Source organism: Scyliorhinus canicula, chromosome 16 (genome assembly GCF_902713615.1).
Source record: "Scyliorhinus canicula chromosome 16, sScyCan1.1, whole genome shotgun sequence".
NCBI lineage: Eukaryota > Metazoa > Chordata > Chondrichthyes > Carcharhiniformes > Scyliorhinidae > Scyliorhinus > Scyliorhinus canicula.
The window spans coordinates 50,007,868-50,029,855 of record NC_052161.1 but is presented as its reverse complement, the minus strand read 5'-3'; the positions used below and the strand labels follow the sequence as shown (position 1 = coordinate 50,029,855).

The 21,988-nt window shown below is 48.5% G+C and overlaps 1 protein-coding gene across 4 annotated transcripts in view; it reads left to right on the top strand.

Moving 5' to 3' along the window:
- LOC119950709 (cilia- and flagella-associated protein 46) overlaps positions 1-21,988 on the top strand; it is a 365,535-nt gene that overhangs the window by 82,594 nt on the left and 260,953 nt on the right. For all 4 annotated transcript variants that reach the window (XM_038773375.1, XM_038773376.1, XM_038773374.1 and 1 more), the window contains 2 exons: positions 440-551; positions 13,898-14,024. In XM_038773375.1, the coding sequence (XP_038629303.1) occupies positions 440-551; positions 13,898-14,024 (239 nt within the window). The remainder of the gene's footprint in view (positions 1-439; positions 552-13,897; positions 14,025-21,988) is intronic.

Here is a 21,988-nt window from a genome sequence, read left to right as displayed (position 1 = left end):
CAAGTGGCGGGAGTAGAGAATCTTGCCACCAGCCAATAGCGCACCGTCGAGAAACACGTGGCTGGGGGACCGGATAATCCAGCCCATAATGTTTAATGATCTTTGGTATAAAGTATCTTTTGATACAAGTAAGATGTGTCATTCATATAGCATGTTGTTTCAATAAATTCACTTCCTTACATCAATGAGTCAATCATTGGCCAGTTCCAGGATTCCATGGGAACAAAACTGTTATTAGGTTTATTTTATGATCAATAAACCGAGCACATGTTCTTGCTTGGTGGAGGTGGGCGTATCTAAGAAATGGGAAAATAAAGCATAGTTTGCTTGTTAAAAGCAAACTTTTAAATGCAAAATATTTATAATATGGACACTTGATAATCTATTTGCTTCTGAGTCATTTCATTAAATGATGAAAGATTGTTTTCTTGTATTGAAGGTCAGAAGAAACAACAATTTACAACACAGTCGATCTTTGCTGATTAAGGCTGGTTTGGCTCTGGCGTCTGATGCTTTTCAGCTGGTACTAGATGGTGAAAATGAGGCTAAAGGTGAGTCATTAAATTAGCATTCAGTGCATAATTATAGAGAGCCGGTTAGCTTAATGGCTAGTACTTGATTGGTAATAATGTTAACAGCACAGGTTTGATTCCTGTTCCAGCTGGTGTAGACTTGAGACCTGCCTCCTTGCCCTACCCTGGGAGTGGAAGGCAATGGCAAACCATCACAAATAAAATCTGCCAAGAACACAGCTCAGGCTGCAATACCAGCAGACAATGAGCCAAGACCTGCCTTTGGGCAGAGCACACTGAACATGATAATGATATAATTATAGCACAGATGCATTTTAAACATTTTAAACAATTCTTTTGTTCCAATTAATGGGCAATTTAGCTTGGCTAGTTTACCTACCCTGCACATCTTTTTTTGTTCTGGGGGTGAAACCCACGCAGACACAGGGAGATATGCAGACCCCGCATGGACAGTGACCTGGGGCCAGAATTGAACCCGGGTCCTTGGCGCTGTGATGCAGCAGTGCTAATCACTGCACCACCATGCTTCCCCCTAGTGGCAACTAGGGTTTTTTCACAGGAATGTCATTGCAGTGTTAATGTAAGCCTATTTGTGACAATAAAGATTATGATTATTATTATAATACATATGCATAATCTAAACGTCTTGAAAACAGTAACAGAATTTTGTTTCAGTTAATTAGTTAATAGAAGTTACAATATCATGGGAAAAAAATTCAATTTTGGCTATACATTCCGCTCAATATTCTTTTGCACTGACTGCAAATTAATTTTAATCTCCCTCCAACCAATATGGAGCAGGCTTTAACATTTTATAGCCTTTCAGAAAATTAATTGCTATATTGATATGAACGCAATTATTTGGAGAATAGCATTGTAAAAACATAATGCAATTAATATAATGGGCTAGATTCTCTGCTTCCCGCCATCAGTAGGGCAGTTCCCGATGCGACAGAGAATCCAGCGTGTCAGAAAAACTGATTGGTGTGCCTCTGGCGCATTGGAGCTTGTGGTGGGCCAAGGGGGCTAACTGTTTAAGGGTTTCCCCCAAAGTCCTTTGGAGGGCCCCCCACCCCAACAATGCAAATCCTGCCCAACCCACCCCCACCAGACCCCATTAGAAACCCCCCATTACAGTGACCCCCACTAGAAACACCTCCCCTAAGGAGAATCCCACCCCAGACCCCCTCAACAATAATAATAATAATCTTTATTATTGTCAGACAGAGAAAGCAGCATCACTAAATTCCCAGAAAGTGACAATCACACCAGCTGGATTAAAACACCCTCAGATCTTTGATCTGTAAAGCTTTCATTCATGTTAATGGGAAATTGGTTTCACCAGGCCGTGATTGACAGCTTGCACACAGCCAGCTGTCTGGATTGTTTAATTTACTTGCCCTTCATGCTTGAATGGATCTCAAGTACCCAGCTGTGGAACTAACTGCAATGTTTATAAACATCTAGCTATGATTGCCAACTTTTGGATCACATCAAATGCAGTTAAGTGCTTCACTTCCTCTATTTCTCTGGTGTGAATCTCTGTAATGGGGTCTCTGGTGGTGGATCAGTTAGGGGATTGGGTCACCCTCGTATTGTAGGGTGTGGAGGGGTGGATGATCCATCAAATCTGATGTTGAAGGGACGGAATTGTGTTGTCAGAGGGGAGGAGGCCCAGCCACCGGACTTCGCTTTGGGAATCCCTTGCAATTCCCACCATGCATGGACTTGCATGGCAAGGGATAGTGAAATGCCTCTGGATTCCTACTCCCAGTGGGAGCGCAAATTTGAGGCTACTCATCTGCCAAACGGAGAATCCAATGTATCAACATTGGGGCAGCACGGTAGCATAGTGGTTCGCACAGTTGCTTCACAGCTCCAGGGTCCCAGTTTCGATTCCCAGCTTGGGTCACTATCTGTGCGGAGTCTGCGTGTTCTTCCTGTGTGTGCGTGGGTTTCTTCCAGGTGCTCTGGTTTCCTCCCACAGTCCAAAGATGTGCGGGTTAGGTGGATTGGCCATGCTAAATTGCCCTTAGTGTCCAAAAACGGTTAAGTGGGGTTACTGGGTTGCAAGGATAGGGTGGAGGTGTGGGCTTGGGGAGGGTGCTCTTTCCAAGGGTCGGTGCTGACTCGATGGGCCGAATTGTCTCCTTCAGCACTGTAAATTCTATGATTCTATGAACATCATTCGCCTGTTAATCTGCAGCTCTCCAATTATTCCATCTAAAGTGAAAATTAAATGTGAAATCATATTACAATAGTAATGCTTGCACAAGGATGTTTCAGTGTGCATTGACACTGTGGTTATAGTGTATATATTTCACCATTGGGGGTCGGTTAGCTCAGTTGGCTGGATGGCTGGTTTATTTTGTGGAGTGTTGCCAAAAGCACTTTTTGAATTCCTGTACAGGCTGAGGTTATCCTTGAAGCTCTCTTTTTCTCAACCATGCCCCTTGCCTGAGGTGTGGTGACGGTGGCATAGTGGTTAGCACTTCTGCCTCACAGCTCTAGGATCCCGGATTGAATTCTATGTGACTGTGTAGAGTTTGTAATTTCTCCCCGTGTCTGCGTGTGTTTCTCTCACAGTCCAAAGATGTGCAGGTTAGGTGGATTGGCCATGCTAAATTTTCCCTCAGTGTCCAAAAGGCAAGGTGGGGTTATTAGGTTACAGGGATAGGGTGGTGGCATGGGCTTAAATAAGGTGCTCTTTCCAAGGGCTGGTGCAGACTTGATAGACCAAATGCCCTCCTTCGCACTAATAATAATCTTTATTATTGTCATAAGTAGGCTTACATTAACACTGCAATGAAGTTACTGTGAAAATTCCCCAGTCGGCACACTCTGGCACCTGTCCGGGTACACGGAGAGAGAATTCAGAATATACAATTCAAGTACATCTTTTGGGACTTGTGGGAGGAAACTGGAGCACCCGAGGAAACCCACGCAGATAGGGGGAGAAGGTGCAGACTCTGCACAGTGACCCAAGCGGGAATTGAACCTGGGACCCTCGCGCTGTGAAGCAACAGTGCTAACCGCAGTGCTGCCATGCTGTCCGACTGTAAATCACTGTAAATTCTATGATTCTATGACCCTTAGGTTAAATCACCAGCACTCAGCTTTCTCTCAAAAGGGGCGAGCAGCCTATGGTCCTCAGGGACTACAGAGACTTTCTTTCAGTGTAAATGTAGCCAGAATCCAAAGCCAGCATTTAACCTGAATGGAGTTTGACTTTCTGAATTAGGTAGTCTCATTTCGTATTCCTCAGTTATTTTGGATATTCACATCTGACTCACACACACCAAGTTAACCTGGTGTTGTAAGACTTCTTACCAAGTTTAGTGTTGGTGAAGGCGGCAAGGACCCGGGTTTGATCCTGGCCCCGGGTCACTGTTCTTTCGGAGTTTGCACATTCTCCCTGTGTTTGCGTGAGTCTCACCCCCACAACCCGTTTGTGGAGTGGGTGCAGCTGTTATATAAGAAGCCGATAGCGAGTGTGTTCACAAATAGTATGAACTCAGGGTATTTTGCATTGAATCGGGCTACGAGGCAGGAATGCCTCATGTCCCCACTTTTGTTTGCATTTGCTATAGAGCCCTTGGCTATTGCGCTGAGGAGCTCGGGGTTGTGGAAACGGCATAGTGAGCGGGGGGGGACGGGTGGAACATAGGGTTCCTTATCTGCAGGTGACTTGTTGCTGTATATTTAGGGGCAAAACTCTTTGGTGGGGAGTATAATGGGTTTGCTCTAGGGATTTGGGACGTTTTCAAGTTATAAATTGAATTTAGGGAAAAGTGAGTATTTTGTGGTTTCTCCTCCAGGAGTGGGAGTGGGGATAGGGGGGGACTGCCATTTCACTGGCGGTCTCATTTTAGGTATTTAGGTGTGCAGGTGGCCCGGAATTGGGCAGGGCTTTGGAGGTTTAATTTCACTAACTTGGTGGGGAGATGAAGGCTGACTTGCTGAGGTGGGACAATCTCCCTCTGTCGTTGGCGGGTCGGATGCAGACAATAAATATAAATGTTTTGCCGTGATTCTTGTTCTTGTTTCAGTGCCTACCTGTCTTTTTGCCCAAGGCGTTTTTTACTGGGGTAGACAGACTGATCTTCTCGTTTGTTTGGATGGGGAAGGTGGCTAGGATTAGGAAGGTTAGACTGCAGGCGGTGGGTTCGGCCTCCTAAATTTGTTGCATTATTTTTAGGCAGCAAATGCAGAGAAGGTTCAGAGTTGGAGCAGGGATTGGGGACTTTGTTAGGATGGCGGTAGGCTGTTTCAGGGGCCGGAGTTGCGGGCACTGGCAAAGTGCCGCTCCCGATGGTCCCAGGAAAGTATACGATGAGTCCGGTGGTGGTGGCCACGTTGAAGATCTGGAGGCAGTTTAGACAGCATTTTAGGTTGGGAGCTGTGTTACGGGGGATGCCGACCAGGGGGGAATCATGGGTTCGAGCCGGGGAGGATGGTTGCAAAGTTTTGAGGATGGGAAGAGAGGAGGATGAAGGAAATTAAGGATTTGTTTCAGGGAGGACGATTTGCGAATTTGGAGGAGTTGGGTGAGAGGCTTGGGCTGGCTCTGGGTGAAAGCTTTAGGTATATATATGTATGGGATTTTGCGAGGAAGGTCTTCACAATTTCCCCGATAGCATCTGCCTCCCCGTTGCTGGAGGCGGTGCTGTCAGTGTGGGGTTTGGAGAGGGGGGCTGTCTTGGCGATTTACAAGAGGATCTTGGAGGAGGACTAGGTGTCCTTAGGCGAGTTAAGGTGGTGGGAGGGAGAGTAGGGGAGGTGCTGGAAAAGGGTGCTTGTTATAGAATTATAGAATTTACAGTGCAGAAAGGGCTGTAGAGGGTAAATGCCTCAACTTTGTGCGTGAGGCTGGGGCTGATACAGCTGAGGTTAGGGCGCACCTCACAAAGTCTAGGATGTGTGGATATTCGAGGGGGTGGATGATGTCTGTGAGCGATGTGGGAGAGACCCTGAGAATCAGGGCGCCATAGTGGCACAGTGGTTAGCACTGTTGCTTCACAGCGCCAGGGCTCGGGTTCGTTTCCCGGCTTGGGTCACATGTATGTGTGGAGTCTGCACTTTCTCCCCATGTCTTCTTGGGTTTCCTCTGGGCACTCCGGTTTCCTCCCACAAATCGCAAAAGGAGTGTTTGCTAGGTGCATTGGACACGCTGAATTATATCTCTGTGTATCCGAACAGACGGCAGATTGTGGTGATTAGGGGATTTTTACAGTAACTCCATTGCAGTGCTAATGTAAGCCTACTTGTGACAATAAAGAGTATTATTATTCGTCCAGCCTGAAGCGAGAAAGGTTTTGGAGAAAGGTGCTCAGCACCATTTTGGGGTTTTACATATGGACGTGGCGCCTGGTCCCGAGAAGCCTTATTAGGGCTGTTGGATCAGCTGGAGCTACAGGGGCTGCAGGGCAGATGTTTTAGTCATTGCCTCGTTGATTGATCGTAGGCAGGTCTTGTTGGGGTGGACGTCAGCTTCTCCACCTGTGCATTGGCGTGGTGGGGGAACTTGCTCGGGTTTCTGACGCTAGAAAAGATTAAATATTCTCTGATTGGGGCGAGTGTTGGGTTCTACAATTGTTGGGGCTTGTTCATTCATCGAGCATTTTCAGGAGTTCATTAATGTTGACGGTTTAGGTGGGCTGGGAGATTTTGTAGGGTTGTTTCGTACTGTAAAATCGTTGAAAATGTGTTGAATAAAAATACTTTTTTAAAAAAAGCAATGGACTTATTTTCTTTAGCAGCTCTTAAAGTGGAGGTAAAGTGGGCTGGTGGAAGTGCTGGAAGTTATTCTGGGATCTGGGCTGGGGTTCTCCGAGCCTCCGCGTGGGTGCGGAATATGGGGTCTCAGACCGGCGGTGCCAAGACGCGATTCTCCGCGGCGATTCTCCGCGGCAATTCTTTGCGATCGATAGACCGAGTTCTCGCCGAGTTCCGCCGGTGTGGTTCCAACCTGGTTCCACCCAGCGGGAGCTCGGACCCTAGTGGGGGGGATCAGACTCCATGGGGGGCCTCCATGAAAATGAAATGAAAAATGAAAACCGCTTATTGTCACGAGTAGGCTTCAATGAAGTTACTGAGAATAGCCCCTAGTCGCCACATTCCGGCGCCTGTTCGGGGAGGCTGGTATGGGAATTGAACCGTGCTGCTGGCCTGCCTGGGTCTGCTTTGAAAGCCAGCGATTTAGCCCAGTGTGCTAAACCTGCCCCTGACGGATAGGCCCTTGATCGGGGGCTACCTATCAGCGGCCCTGCGTGATCCGGGGGGGGGGGCATCTTCCACACTGGCCCGCTGTGTGGCACCGCGGGGGCTGGCCCAAAAATGGCCACCGCGCACATGCCTGGATCCACAGCCGGAAGTGCCGGGCCCCGTAGCAGCAGCAGGTGCTGCGGGGTGCACTCCGGGGCCCTGCTATCCCTTTTAAAATGGGAGAATCACTCCGGACTTTTTGAAAAAAGTCTTGAGTGTTTTGCTCCCATTTTCCAGCGGGCGTGGGGACATTGCCCCATTTTCGGAGAATCCCAGCCCTGATCTCTGAAGAATGACTGATCATGGCAGAGAATAGGTATCTAGGATTTTGGGAATTGCACTGGAGAACTGTGAAGGGTGCTGAAGGGCTCTTTGTTGAGTTCAAGGCTTATGCGCAAACTAGTTGCTCTCGAACATAAGTGCAGTACTAGGTACCAACCATGTAATGTGGGCATCTCTGGCTAGGCCAGCATCTATTGTTCATCCCTTATTTCCATTGAGAGGGTGCCAGTGAACTACTGGAATGAATTGCTGCTGTTTTTGCAGAGTAGCTGCTCCCACAGCGTTATTAGGTAGGATGTTCTGTGATTATGATCCAGCATTGATGAAAGAACGATGATATATTTTCTCAATTGCCCACTGCTGCCTGCAGAAGGGGGGTTTCCGCCTGCTTTCAGGCCTTGCAACCTGACTTCCAGATGAGTCCTGGGAGTCCATCTACCAATAGTTTTTTTTGTCTTTCACAGTTGCATCTTTAAAAAGCTATTTCAACTTTGAGTAAATTATTGGCTGGATTCTCTGATCCCCAGCCGTGTGTTTCCCGGCAACACGCCGTTCACAGGTGGCGATTCTCTACTCCTGCCTCCTACTAGTATGGCAGGGAGGTGGGTACCAGAGCAATAGGTCAGAAGGTGAAAGCACTGTGTACCTGAGGTGGTCACAGAGGACCAGACGGGCTTTGTCAAAGGTAGACAGCTTACCGCGAACATCAGGCGCCTGCTGAACGTGATAATGACCCCCTCCGGGGAGAGAACACAAGAGGTGATCGTCTCCCTGGACGCAGAAAAGGCCTTCGACAGAGTCGAGTGGAAATACCTCATAGAGGTACTGGAGCGGTTCGGGCTTGGAACAGGGTTCACCGCTTGGGTAAAGCTCCTGTACAACGCACCCATGGCGAGTGTACAGACCAACAATACCAACTCCCAATACTTCCAGCTGCACAGGGGCACCAGACAAGGATGCCCACTGTCCCCGCTGCTGTTCGCACTAGCAATTGAACCGCTAGCAATCGCGCTCAGGGCAGCAAAAAATTGGAGGGGGATCCGAAGGGGAGGTAGAGAGCACAGAGTCTCACTCTATGCGGATGATCTGCTCCTCTATATCTCGGACCCACAAAGCAGCATGGACGGAATCATCGCGCTCCTGAAAGAGTTTGGAGCCTTCTCGGGCTACAAACTCAACATGAGCAAAAGTGAGATCTTCCCAGTACACCCGCAAGGGGGGGGGGGGGCAGCACTAAAGGGGCTGCCGTTCAATCAAGCCCGACATAAATTCCGCTACCTGGGGATCCAAATAGCCCATGACTGGAAAGGGATCCACAAATGGAACCTCACCAGCCTGACGGAGGAAGTTAAAAAGGACCTGCAAAGATGGAACACACTCCCGCTCTCCCTCGCGGGGAGAGTTCAGACGATCAAAATGAACGTACTGCCCAGGTTCCTCTTCCTGTTTAGATCCATTCCGATCTACATCCCCAAGGCCTTTTTCAAAGCGCTGGACAAACTCATCATGGCGTTCGTATGGGGGGGTAAAAATGCTAGGATCCCAAAGAAGGTCTTACAAAAAACAAAAACCAGGGGAGGGCTAGCCCTCCCGAATCTACAATTCTACCACTGGGCAGCAACAGCCGAGCGAGTAAGGGGATGGATCCAGGAGCCAGAGGCTGAGTGGGTGCGTGCGGAGGAGGCCTCCTGCATGGGAACCTCCCTCCGGGCCCTCGCCACGGCAGCACTCCCATCCCCACCCAAAAAACACTCCAGCAGCCCAGTGGTGACAGCCACCCTCCAATCCTGGAACCAACTGCGGCAGCAACTTGGCCTGACCAAAATGTCGAACAGGGCTCCCATCTGCAACAACCATAGGTTCACACCAGCACTGACTGACGCCACCTTCAAAAGGTGGAGGCAGGACGGGGGGACACTGACAGTCAGGGACCTATACACGGACGACAGGATCGCAACACTGGACGAACTGACAGAGAAGTTTCAGCTAGCTGGGGGGAACGAGCTACGGTACCTGCAGCTCAAAAACTTCCTACGAAAGGAGACAAGGACGTACCCACAACCGCCACGACAGACACTACTGGAAGACCTACTGGACGCAAGTATCCTAGAGAAAGGGAACTGTAGTGACATGTATGACCGACTGGTAGATAGGGACGACACCGTACTGGACGCAACAAGAAGGAAATGGGAGGACGACCTGGGGATGGAGATAGGGTGGGGACTCTGGAGCGAAGCACTGCATAGGGTCAACTCCACCTCCACGTGCGCAAGGCTCAGCCTGACGCAACTAAAAGTGGTACATAGAGCCCACTTAACAAGAACCCGTATGAGTAGGTTCTTCCCGGAGGTGGAAGACAGATGTGAACGGTGCCAAAGAGGCCCGGCCAACCACGCCCACATGTTCTGGTCTTGCCCCAGACTCGTGGAGTACTGGACAGCCTTCTTCGAGGTTATGTCCAAAGTGGTGGGAGTGAGGGTGGAGCCATGCCCGATAGTGGCGGTCTTCGGGGTTTCAGAACAGCCAGATCTATTCCTGGGGAGGAGGGCGGACGCCCTTGCCTTTGCCTCCCTGATCGCCCGCCGTAGAATCCTGTTTGGCTGGCGGTCAGCAGCACCGCCCAGAGCTGCGGATTGGCTGTCCGACCTCTCGGAATCTCTCCAAATGGAGAAAATCAAATTTGCCATCCGAGGGTCGGACGACGGCTTCCACAGAACGTGGGAGCCATTCATGCAACTGTTCCGGGACCTATTTGTGGCCAATGTACAAGAGGAAGAATAGTCGGGGGAAGGTAGCGGGAGGGGCTACAGGTTCGGTACGGGGGTTCGATGGCTAGCTAAGGCCCAAAACCAAACTAAATAAACATGTTGGGGGGGGGGGGGGGGGGGGGGCGGGCGCAGTTACTACTACGAAGATGCTTACCTGTAAATATGTATGTTAATTTTTGCGTGTTTGTTTGTTGTTTTTTTTCTCCTAACAATTTGTAATTTGTTCAATATAAAATATGAAAAGTGAATAAAAACATTAAAAAAAAAAAAGAAGGTGAAAGCATTGAGGGAGAACTAGGCAATAGGGCCAGTGTGGCTCTGAGGAAGAGCAGTTAGGGAGATGTTGCTGAAAACAGCGGGTCTGGTGGCCTGAATTGCATATGTTTTAATGCAAGAAGTATTACGGGTAAGGCAGATGAACTTAAAGCTTGGATTAGTACTTGGAGCTATGATGTTGTTGCCATTACAGAGACTTGGTTGAGGGAAGGACAGGATTGGCAGTTAAACGTTCCAGGATTTAGATGTTTCAGGCGGGATAGAGGGGGATGCAAAAGGAGTGGCGGAATTGCGCTACTGGTTAGGGAGAATATCACACCTGCACTACGGGAGGACACCGCAAAGGGCAGCGAGGCTATATTGGTTGAGATCAGGAATAAGAAGGGTGCAGTCACAATGTTGGGGGTTTACTACAGGCCTGCCAACAGCCAGCAGGAGATAGAGGAGCAGATAGGTAGACAGATTTTTAAAACGAGTAAAAACAACAGGGTTGTTGTGATGGGAGACTTCAACTTCCCCAATATTGACTGGGACTCACTTAGTGCTGGGAGCTTGGACGGGGCAGAGTTTGTAAGGAGCATCCAGGAGGGCCTCTTAAAACAGTATGTAGATAGTCCAACAAGGGAAGGGGCTGTACTGGACCTGGTATTGGGGAATGAGCCCTGCCAGGTGGTAGAAGTTTCAGTAGGGGAGCATTTTGGGAACAGTGACCACAATTCAGTAAGTTTTGAAGTGCTGGTGGTCAAGGATAAGAGTGGTCCTAGGGTGAATGTGCTAAATTGGGGGAAGGCTAATTATAACAATATTAGGCGGGAACTGAAGAACCTAGATTGGAGGAGGATGTTTGAGGGAAAATCAACATCTGACATATGTGAGGCTTTCAAATGTCAGTTGAAAGGAATTCAGGATCAGCAAGTTCTTGTGCGGAAGAAGGATAAACAGGGCAAATTTCGGGAACCTTGGATAACGAAAGATATTGTAGGCCTCGTCAAAAATAAAGGAGGCATATGTCAGTTCTAGAAGGCTGGGAACAGACGAAGCCTGTGTAGAAATATGGAAAGTAGCAAGGAGTCAGGAGGGCTAAATGGGGTCACGAAAAGCCATTGGCAAATAGGGTCAAGGGAAATCCCAAGGCTTTTTACACAAACATAAAAAGCAAGAGGGTAGCTAGGGAAAGGGTTGGCTCACTGAAGAATAGGCAAGGGAATCTATGTGTGGAGCCAGAGGAAATGGGCGAGGTACTAAATGAATACTCTGCATCAGTATTCTCCAAAGAGAAGGAATTGGTGGATGTTGAGTCTGGAGAAGGGTGTGGAGATAGCCTTGTTCACATTGAGATCCAAAAAGATGAGGTGTTGGGCGTCTTGAAAAATATTAAGGTAGATAAGTCCCCAGGGCCTGATTGGATCTACCCCAGAATACTGAAGGAGGCTAGAGAGGAAATTGCTGAGGCCTTGACAGAAATCTTTGGATTCTCACTGTCTTCAGGTGATGTCCCGGAGGAGTGGAGAATAGCCAATGTTGTTCCTTTGTTTAAGAAGGGTAGCAAGGATAATCCAGGGAACTACAGGCCAGTAAGCCTTACATCACTGGTAGGGAAATTACTGGAGAGAATTCTTCGAGACAGGATCTACTCCCATTTGGAAGCAAATGGATGTATTAGCCTCACGGTAGCATGGTGGTTAGCATCAATGCTTCACAGCTCCAGGGTCCCAGGTTCGATTCCCGGCTGGGTCACTGTCTGTGTGGAGTCTGCACGTCCTCCCCGTGTGTGCGTGGGTTTCCTCCGGGTGCTCCGGTTTCCTCCCACAGTCCAAAGATGTGCGGGTTAGGTGGATTGGCCATGCTAAATTGCCCGTAGTGTAAGGTTAATGGGGGGGATTGTTGGGTTACGAGTATTCGGGTTACGTGGGTTTAAGTAGGGTGATCATTGCTCGGCACAACATCGAGGGCCGAAGGGCCTGTTCTGTGCTGTACTGTTCTATGTTCTATGTTCTATTAGCGAGAGGCAGCATGGTTGTGTGAAGGGGAGATCGTGTCTCACTAACTTGATGGAGTTTTTCGAAGAGATCACAAAGATGATTTATGCAGGTAGGGAGTGGATGTTGTCTATATGGACTTCAGTAAGGCCTTTGACAAGGTCCCTCATGGTAGACTGGTAAAGGTGAAGTCACACGGGATCAGGGGTGAGCTGGCAAGATGGATACAGAACTGGCTAGGTCATAGAAGGCAGAGAGTAGCAATGGAAGGGTGCTTTTCTGATTGGAGGGCTGTGACTAGTGGTGTTCCGCAGGGATCAGTGCTGGGACCTTTGCTGTTCGTAGTATATATCAATGATTTGCAGGAAAATGTAACTGGTCTGATTAGTAAGTTTGCAGACGACACAAAGGTTGGTGGAATTGCAGATAGCGATGAGGACTGTCAGAGGATATAGCAGGATTTAGATCGTTTGGAGACTTGGGTGGAGAGATGGCAGATGGAGTTTAATCCGGACAAATGTGAGGTACTGCATTTTGGAAGGTCTAATGCAGGTAGGGAATATACAGTGAATGGTAGAACTCTCAAGACAGTCAGACAGATCTAGGTGTACAGGTCCACAGGTCACTGAAAGGGGCAACAGAGGTGGAGAAGGTAGTCAAGAAGGCATACAGCATGCTTGCCTTCATTGGCAGGGGCATTGAGTATAAGAATTGGCAAGTCATGTTGCAGCTGTATAGAAACTTAGTTCGTCTACACTTGGAGTATAGTGTTCAATTCTGGTCACCACACTACCAGAAGGATGTGGAGGCTTTAGAGAGGGTGCAGAAGAGATTTACCAGGATGTTGCCTGGTATGGAGGGCATTAGCTGTGAGGAGCGGTTGAATAAACTCGGTTTGTTCTCACTGGAATGACGGAGGTTGAGGAGTGACCTGATAGAGGTCTACAAAATTATGAGGGGCATAGTCAGAGTGGATAGTCAGAGGCTTTTTCCCAGGGTAGAGGGGTCAATTACTGGGGGACATAGGTTTAAGGTGCGAGGGGCAAGGATTAGAGGAGATGTGAGAGGCAAGTTTTTTACACAGAGGGTAGTGGATGCCTGGAACTCGCTGCCGGAGGAGGTGGTGGAAGCAGGGACAATAGTGACATTTAAGGGGCATCTTGACAAATACATGAATAGGATGGGAATAGAGGGATACGGACCCTGTAAGTGCAGAAGATTTTAGTTTAGACGGGTAGCATGGTCGGCACAGGCTTGGAGGGCCGAAGGGCCTGTTCCTGTGCTGTACTTTTCTTTGTTCTGCAGCTTGTCAGTGGGATATCTGACTGAAGCCACCCCATGCTACTGGGCAACCCGGGGGTGCGCTGCCGGCAGGAACAGAGAATCCCAACGGCCAGAGAATTCTGGTCCCTTTCTTTCCCATCCAATTTTCATTTTGGTTTTGTTGGGTCTAATGTACAGGATGATTGAACCTTGTCACCACTAAACAAGTTACAAATCCCCCACAAAATATTTAATAGCCAGTAGCACAATTGCTTACATTAATGTGGAGGTACAATTCGTTTATAACTGATTGAAGGTGTAGAAACTATATGTTGTGATTACTTCAAGCAACTTAGAACTGCAATCTGGGCCTTTATAATAGAAATGTTAATCTGTTCTGCATTGAATTAGTTAAAGTAATATGAACTGGACAATTGACAATTCAGCGAAAGGCATATCCATGTCCTTGAAGGAATGTGCACAGTCAATATACTGAAGCACACATGTGATATTATGGTTTTATATTTCTTAGTTTTTGTGACCCAGGGTAACACAGGCCACATTGGTCTACTCGCTGCCAAAGCTCAACATTATTTAAACTCCATACAGCAAACACGTGGACATCTGGAAAGACTTGGAAATGTAAATGATAAATTGAGGTAAGTGGAAACTAACTGTACAGCTTGAGAAAAGATTAGGCGTGATACGGATTTGTCAATAAGTATTGTTTCTCCATTGGGAGAATGCGTGTTACATTTTTCCACTGGAGCAATATTTGTTGAATACCATTTGGCTGAAAGCTTATGAAATATATGATTAGTCAGCAAAGTTATGTTCGAATGTGCTTCTGCAATCAACAAAACAGTTCGAAACAAAAACATACCACTGAAAGATCTACTAATGAAGCATATGTTTTAGGTATCAGACTGTTTTAATGGCAGGAGTAATTGTTTTCTTCATCATGCTTATCAAATGCTGTGATACCAGCCAATTAAAAAGCAACAAATATTAATTATATTCACCAGAAAGAATTAAGGTGAGTTTATGGAAGCTTCAGATCCTCATAACAATCTCCCCCCCCCCCACCCCCTTCTTGCTGGAGCCTGCAAGCTTTTTCCTGGTGATACCCCAAAACACTTACGAATTCCTGCATCAACATCAACCACTGTACACTTTTGTCCCATCCCAATGTGAGGAGCTGCTGGCCTCTGATTGTCTTGTCTGAATTGGGCCTTCCCACAGTATATTCCGCCTTCATCGCCAACCCGCCTGATGCAAATGAAAGCAGAAATCCCATCCATCTTTGTAAACGAGGTGATTTCTTGGTGGAAACAGCAAGTTTGGAGAGCAGGCTGTTAACTCATTAGAATATAAATTTGTTATGTATTGCAACCATGATTACGTGGTGGCATCTTCAGAGGCACTTGGGAGATTTTCCCTTCCTTCCACCTTAGACTGTGAGCAAGTAACACTTCGGCCAGAGCGTTGACTGTTGTGCCTTTTGATTTGCACAATTGGGGAAATCAGAAAAAAAAACTTCATAGAAAAGAGAAAGCCAGGAAATAAGGGGATAGGCTGTAAAGAAAAAGAGTTATTTATCGAAGCTGCGAGTTTTTCCAGCTGCATGCCTTCGCACGTTGCGGGCTGCGCATCAGATCTTTGAACTCAGACATTTAGACACCTGCTTTTCGGAAAAGCAACTGCTCAAAAGGGAAAAATAACCTATTGGTAACCAAGATTACAGAGATTTACAGCTGAAATCTGGGGCGGGATTCTCTAATCCTGAGGCTAAGTATTGACACCGTCGTAGACTCTGTCCCGTTTTTCGACAGCGTCAACATGGCCTCAGGAGCAGCCCCCTACAGGGGGCCAGCACGGCACTGGAGCGACCCACGCCGCTCCAGATGCCGATCCCCAGCGTCAGATGGGCGCTGCGGGTCTGCGCATGTGCAGTGGGGATGGCGCCAATGCGCAGATGCGTGTTGGGACATGCGGCAATGCGCTCATGCGCAGTGGCTACCTTCTCCGTACCGGCCCCAACGCAACATGGCGTAGGGCTACAGGGACCGGTGCGGAACAAAAGAGGCTCCCAACCCGAGAGGCCGGCCGGCCGATCGGTAGGCCCCGATCACGGACAGGCCACAGCGGAGGCTCCCCCGGGGATGGACCCCCCATCCTCCCCCACACCAGGCCGCATCCAGGTGCATCCATGCCGAGGTCCCGCCAGGTGAGAGCAGGTTTTTTAGCATGCCCACTTGGCACATCCCGGCAACCGCGCCGACGCCAACCACACCGAAGCTGATTCTGCGCTCTCCGGAGAATCGGCAGACCGGCGTTGGGGCGGCGCGGTGTGATTCGCGCCGGTCCTGGCGATTCTCCGGCCCGGCCCCGGGGTGAGAGAATCCCGACCCTGATTTTAAAACCGATTGGTGTTTGAGAAAAAGCCATAGCCCAACCAAGAAAGGAACATGTTTAAAGAAATAATACGAATTAAATTGGAAGGGAAAGAAATTAGAGGGAAAGACTAATTATAGAAAGCAATACAACTTAAGAACAGGTAACTGCGATGCCGGAAAAAAGTGGTGTCAGAACATTTCAATGAGAATGCGGAATCATGGCGTTCCGATGAAGAGAGATTCCAGTACTAGCTTGCATCAAACAGGGGGCTGGATTCTCTGCCCCACCTCACCACATTTCTGCCCCGGTCTGCCGGCGGGATTCTCCATTATGCCGGCCGGTCAGTTTCCCATTGTGGGGCAGCCACATGCCGTCGGGAAACCCCCTGGTGCCGGCAAAATGGAGAATCCTCCAGTGGACAATCCCGCCCAGGATATCGGATGAAATTAAAGTAGAGTGTAAAACTTTCACCCTATTACAAAATCTAATCCATCTTGCAAAGCCTGATACAATAACGTATGAAGAATTGACTAAAACTAAGAATTGAAGAACACTTTTCGCCCAAACTATTAATCATAGCAGTGATTCAGATTTCATTGACGTAGTCAAGAAGAGGGTAAAAATATTCCACTATTTGTAGCTGTACTATGGAGACTAGCCACGAATTGTGAGTTTGGATGACTTTTGAGGTCATATTGCAAGACAGACTTGTGTGCGCATTGAAAAATGAGACAATCCAGAGTCGATTGCGGACAGAAAGCTCACACGCACTTAAACTTGCTGTTGAAATAACAGTGTCAATGGAATTGGGATCAAAAGAAGCTTCCCAAATTGGACCTGGCGCCAAAATAAACGAGATGAATACTGAGAAAAGACAATCTCTCAATATGCAAGCATGCCATAGGTGTGCCCACGGTGGAACATTCTCCACAGAAATGTTGTTGTCGAGAAAACAAATGTCGCAATTGTGACAAGAAAGGCTGTACAACAAAGGCCGATAGATAGGGCCACACAAATCCTCAAACCTCCAGGTGGGTAAAACACGGAAGGACCAGATTCCACAAAAAGAGTTGACAGAATGACTAAAGACAATGAAAAATCCCAGGATGACATGATATCGACAGAGATTTAAAAACTAAAACTCGGTATTATTGACGCACGATTTTTGGTCTATCTTAAATTAAATGGGAACAAAATTAAATTTTATGTTGATACAGGAGCCACTTTATCTCTTATCTCTGAAACGTTGGTCGGGATTCTCTACACCGCAATTTCGCCCGGCACGGGGGCGGAGAATGGGGCGTCAGACCCGTGATCGGGACCAATGCCTTCCCGAGATTCTCCGGTGACCGGAGAATTGCTGACAGTCGCGGGAGCGTGGTCGACATGGTGCCGGTAGGGGGCCATTGAAAGAGGCCCCCGCGGTGATTCTGCACCGGCAACTGGCCGAGTTCCCGCTGGCGTGGTTCTAACATGGTTTCACCCTGCGGGAGCTCGGAGTCGCGGCTGGGGTGGCCGCCCTGTTGGGGAGCGGGGGATCCGTCACCGGAGGGGGCCTCCAGGACGACCAGGGTTCCAATCGGGGGCCACTGATCGGCAGGCGCGGGCGATCTGGGGGAGGAGGCCAATTTCTTCGGCGCCAGCCCGTTGTGTGGGTCCGCCATGTCGCACGGGGCTGGCGCCACCGCGCAGCCCCTCGGCTGGAAGTGCAGGGCCCCGTATCGGTAGCCAGATCTGCATGGAGTACTCTGGGGCCCTGCTAGCCCCCTTCAAAATGGAGAATCACTCCAGACTGTCTGGAAAAAAGTCCGGAGTGATTCGCGCCCGTTTTCTCGCGGGCATGGGAACATAGCTGCATTATTGGAGAATCCTGCCCATTGCATCAACAAAAGATCAAGGACTTACCATTAATACCATCTGATATAATCTTGAGAATTTACACAAAAGAAGTGGTTTCCGAGACGGATTATACCTTGGTGCAAGTTGAAGTGATGGATAATCTGAATAATTCTTACCCCCCACATGTCTGCTGGTTCAAGAAGATGAAGGATCTGGCCAAGGAGTTGGAAGAGAACTGTGGCCCAGTAGCTAGTGGAAAGATGGAGTAGGGGGAAGGGTGAGTGCAAGTTGGAAAGCCCCAGATGGAACAGTTGATGGCCTTCATCAAGGAAGAGTGCCACCAGCAGACGAAGGAGATGCCGGAGGGCTGATCAAAGGCCATTTGAAGGGCTCGATTGAGTGGGTGGAAAAGTCTGATGGTCCACAGGTCACAGATCCGAGAGATCGAAAGGTGATCTCTGAACACAGTGATAAAGCGGTGGCACTGGAGGCAGAGATGCGGCTCTTTAGAGACCTTTGCAAGACATTGAGAGCAAAGTTGGAGGTGCAGAAAACAGGTCGAGGAGGCAGAACCTACGAATAGTTGGCCTGCCTGAAGGGGTGGAAGGAGCGAGTGCCATGAGGATGCTGGCGGCTGGTGGCGGAGTGGGTAATGAACAAGGTCCCTGAGGATGGCAGAGCGCTTATATATCTCTGAGGCAGAAGCCAAGAGCTGGGAGGTGCCGCGGGCAGTGATTGTGAGACTCCACAGGTTCGTGGAGAAAGAGAAGATCTTGCAGCCAGGGAGAAGCAGAACTGCGAATGGGAGGGGAATGAGGTTCAAATATACCAGGACATTGGAGCGGAACTGGGGTTCAACAGGACCAAGGTGGTGTTATATTGACGGCAGATTAGGTTTGGGGTGCTCTACCCAGGGAAACCATGGGTGATGTATGAAGGCCGGGAATATTATTTTGAGACTCCAGAAGTGGCTAATGACTTTATCAAAGAGCATAAACTGGGGGAGACTGAACAATTTTGGGAGACGGAGGTGCTAACACTCTGGAACAATGGGAATACAGGTAGGGTGGGGGTGGGGGGGGGAGGGGGGGGGGTGGTTTCTTCATTTTTGCTGTTGGGTTGACAAAGGGTAGTAGGGGGTGAAATGTTTGTAAGGGGACAGCAGTCCATGCCCCACCTCCCCCATGCTGCCTGAGGCTGTGTTTTTTTCTTTTTGTTTGTCTTTGGGGACAGTGACCTGTGGTTCGAGATGAGTCTTTGTGTTTCGGAGGAGGAGATCAGGAGGGAGCCTTCTTCACAGAACAAAGATGTGAGGGAGGGGGAGGGGTGGGGGTTAGTATGAGGAGCCTTTGGGCAGGAGTTGCCACACTGGCAGGTTATGCTAATGAACGGAAGTGAGGTGGGGAAGAAGGCCGAGAGGGGGGTGTCCATAGGGGAGTGGTGGGGGAGGGAGTGGGGGGAATGCGACGTGGCGAGTTGGAGAAGAAACATGGTCGGAGTAGAGAAAGGGGCCATCATGGATGGGCCAGGTACAGGGTGAAATAATGGGGGTAGAGCCAAAATGGGATGATGGCGGGTGGAAGAGGGGAATGGAGGTGTAAGCCTCTAGTATGGCTGATAACATGGAAAACGCAAGGGCTCAATGGACTGGTGAAAAGATCTCATGTCTTTGCGCACCGAAGGAATTTGAAAACGGAGGTGGTCTTTCTGCAGGTGTCGTACCTCCGCATGAAGGATCAACTTAGGCTAAGAAAGGTGTGGGTGGGACAGGTTTTACACTCTGGTTTTGATTCAAAGACATGGTGGTGGCAGTTTTGATGAGCAAGAAAATGGGGTTTGTGAGCGCGAAAGAAGTGAGGGACATTGGTGGGGGAGGTACTATGATGGTTAGTGGGGTATTAGAGGGGATGCAAGTGAATTTATATGTACCGAATTGGGACAATGTAGGTTTTATGAGTGGGGTTGCTGGCAGCGATCCCGGACTTTGATATGCACCAGTTGATTATGGGAGGAGATTTTAACTGTGTCCTAGACTCAGTGTAGATAGATTGAGACCCAGGTCAATGGGCAGGATGTGAATGACAAAGGAGCAGGGCGGGTTTGTGGAAAAGTTGGGTAGGTTGGACCTGTGGCACTTCAAGAACACGGGGAAGGGAATATTCCTTGTTCTCACATGTTATAGGGCGTATTCAAGAATCAACTTTTTTGTGGTGAGCCAGGAGGTTTGGAGGGGTGTTGCTCATTCTGGTGAGTGTGCTTTACACTCAATTGGCTCTGTTTTATTCCTTGGCTCTAGAGTCGCCAGGTATCTTTATGATATACCGCCACGAGGTTCAAGTTCAAGTTCAGATCAATGACTCAATACACCAGTTAGTAAGTTCAAAACAAGACACATTTATTATTACACACTTATTTACTACTCATGCATATAATACTAAGACTAAACTATTCCTACCATAATAAGCCAATACTTATGTGGAATAAGGGAACTGCCGGACCAGAGAACAATGGCCTCTTGCTCTGTCCTGGATCCGCAGGCTTCCAGTTGGTGTGGACTAAAGGGGTCAGGAGTGTCTATTCTCGTAGCGGGCGTTGTATGACACTTACTTGTCGGTGTAGCAATTGGCCAGGCCTCTCCTTCTCACGTTCAAGTTCTTAGAGAGCTGCTGCAAAGGTGTTCTGCTGGGAGGGCCGGCTAAGAGAGAGAGCGAATTTGGGATCTGTCCTTTATAGGTCACAGGAGCTTCGCGCCCATCTGGGCGGACCCTATACCTGCTTGCAATCGATTGGACCTCATACCAATCGATTGGTTTGAATTCCCCAATACTGGGGCTGTTTCCCGATCGCTTGGCGTTTCATTGGGCTGTTTATAACTTATTGTTTCAGACTCCCGTTGGCGCCGGGAAGTCAGACCTTCTATATAATGTCCCAATTGTAGCTAATCGTTGTATCCATTGTTCCTGGGTATCGCTTCATTAATATGCAAACTTGCTAGTTTCAATGCTGTCTGGTTTCTTCACAGGCAGAATATACAGAGAGATTCTGCAGCCTGCTTGTCTTTCTGAAATTGTCCAATTTTCCCTGCATGCATTTCAATTCTCCATTTTATGTCGGGAAGTGGCCAGCTTCGGTGGCTACACTCCCTCCTTGTGATCCTAACGCGATAGCGTGAAGGATTACAGAACTACGGTGCCTTCTTTCCCTGACCTCAGCGAGTTCCATGGCCTCTGCACTTTCCGTACCGTCGAGGTACGAGAGCGGTAGGCTCTCCTTTGCCATTTCCTCATTTGACAGGTCTGCACTATGATGCAGATTACTGCTATCGCCAAAAGTGATTCCACTACATATGACAAGGAGTATCAATTCATAAATTTGGTACACCAGGTCGGGTTACTGCTGCTTGTTACTGGGCTTTGAGTGGTCTGAGGAAGTGAAACATTAACGGCCGGTGGAGTGGGGGTAAGGAGGTTCGCGTCCGCACGCAACCACATGGATCCCATAATCCATAGTACAACAACAACTGTGGTCTTCATCTTCTTTCTTTTCTTTTCTTCCGGTGTCTTCTCTGGGTCTTCTGGGATTCTGTTGGATCAAGCATGGTGTCTGTTACTATCTTGTCTAACATCTCGAATCTTACAGTCTGTCTGTCCTGTACTGCCAAATACCCTTTATGAATGGTCACTCTCTGTGACTCCCTCATTTTTTTATTTTTTATTTGTTCAAAACGAATTTAGGACCAGACATATACTTAAATACTGTACCACTGCGAGCCGTCTCGCAGGCTGTGCAATTTAGCATCCCAATGTTCCTGGATGTAAATAGCATGTGGAATTGGCAACCAAAGGGCTACCTAAAATAAAAGAAACAAAACCAAACTTTTAGAAACAAGACTTTCGAAATGAGTTGCGTATGGGCCACGACGGATAAGAGTTGGGTGGGATCCCCGGGTAGGGCGTGCTCTGCTGTACCTGAGCTTAGCTGGCCAGAGGGGGTCCTCAGACAGGGCGGGTCCTCAATGCCGTTACTCCACTGCCTGAGCGACCTGAAACGAACGTGCAAGAATGCAGTCATCGTGGGGGTTGCCTCTTCTATCCTTCAAACAGAAGAGCAGTTACGAAACTGGAGCTAGCAAGCTCTCAGAGATTTCGGCCGAAATGCCTGTCGGCTGGACTTCAGACATTTCAGCTGATAAGGCGTCTGGCAAATTCTCCTAGGTTTCTGCGGACAAACTTAGCGTCTGGCCGCAGAGCTTTCTGAACGGTAACAAAGAACATTCAAAGCAAACCAAACAAACATGCAACAACATAGTGCAAGTTCCATCAGAAAAGGACACCGTCCGATCTACATCCCCAAGGCCTTCTTCAAAGCGCTGGACAAACTTATCATG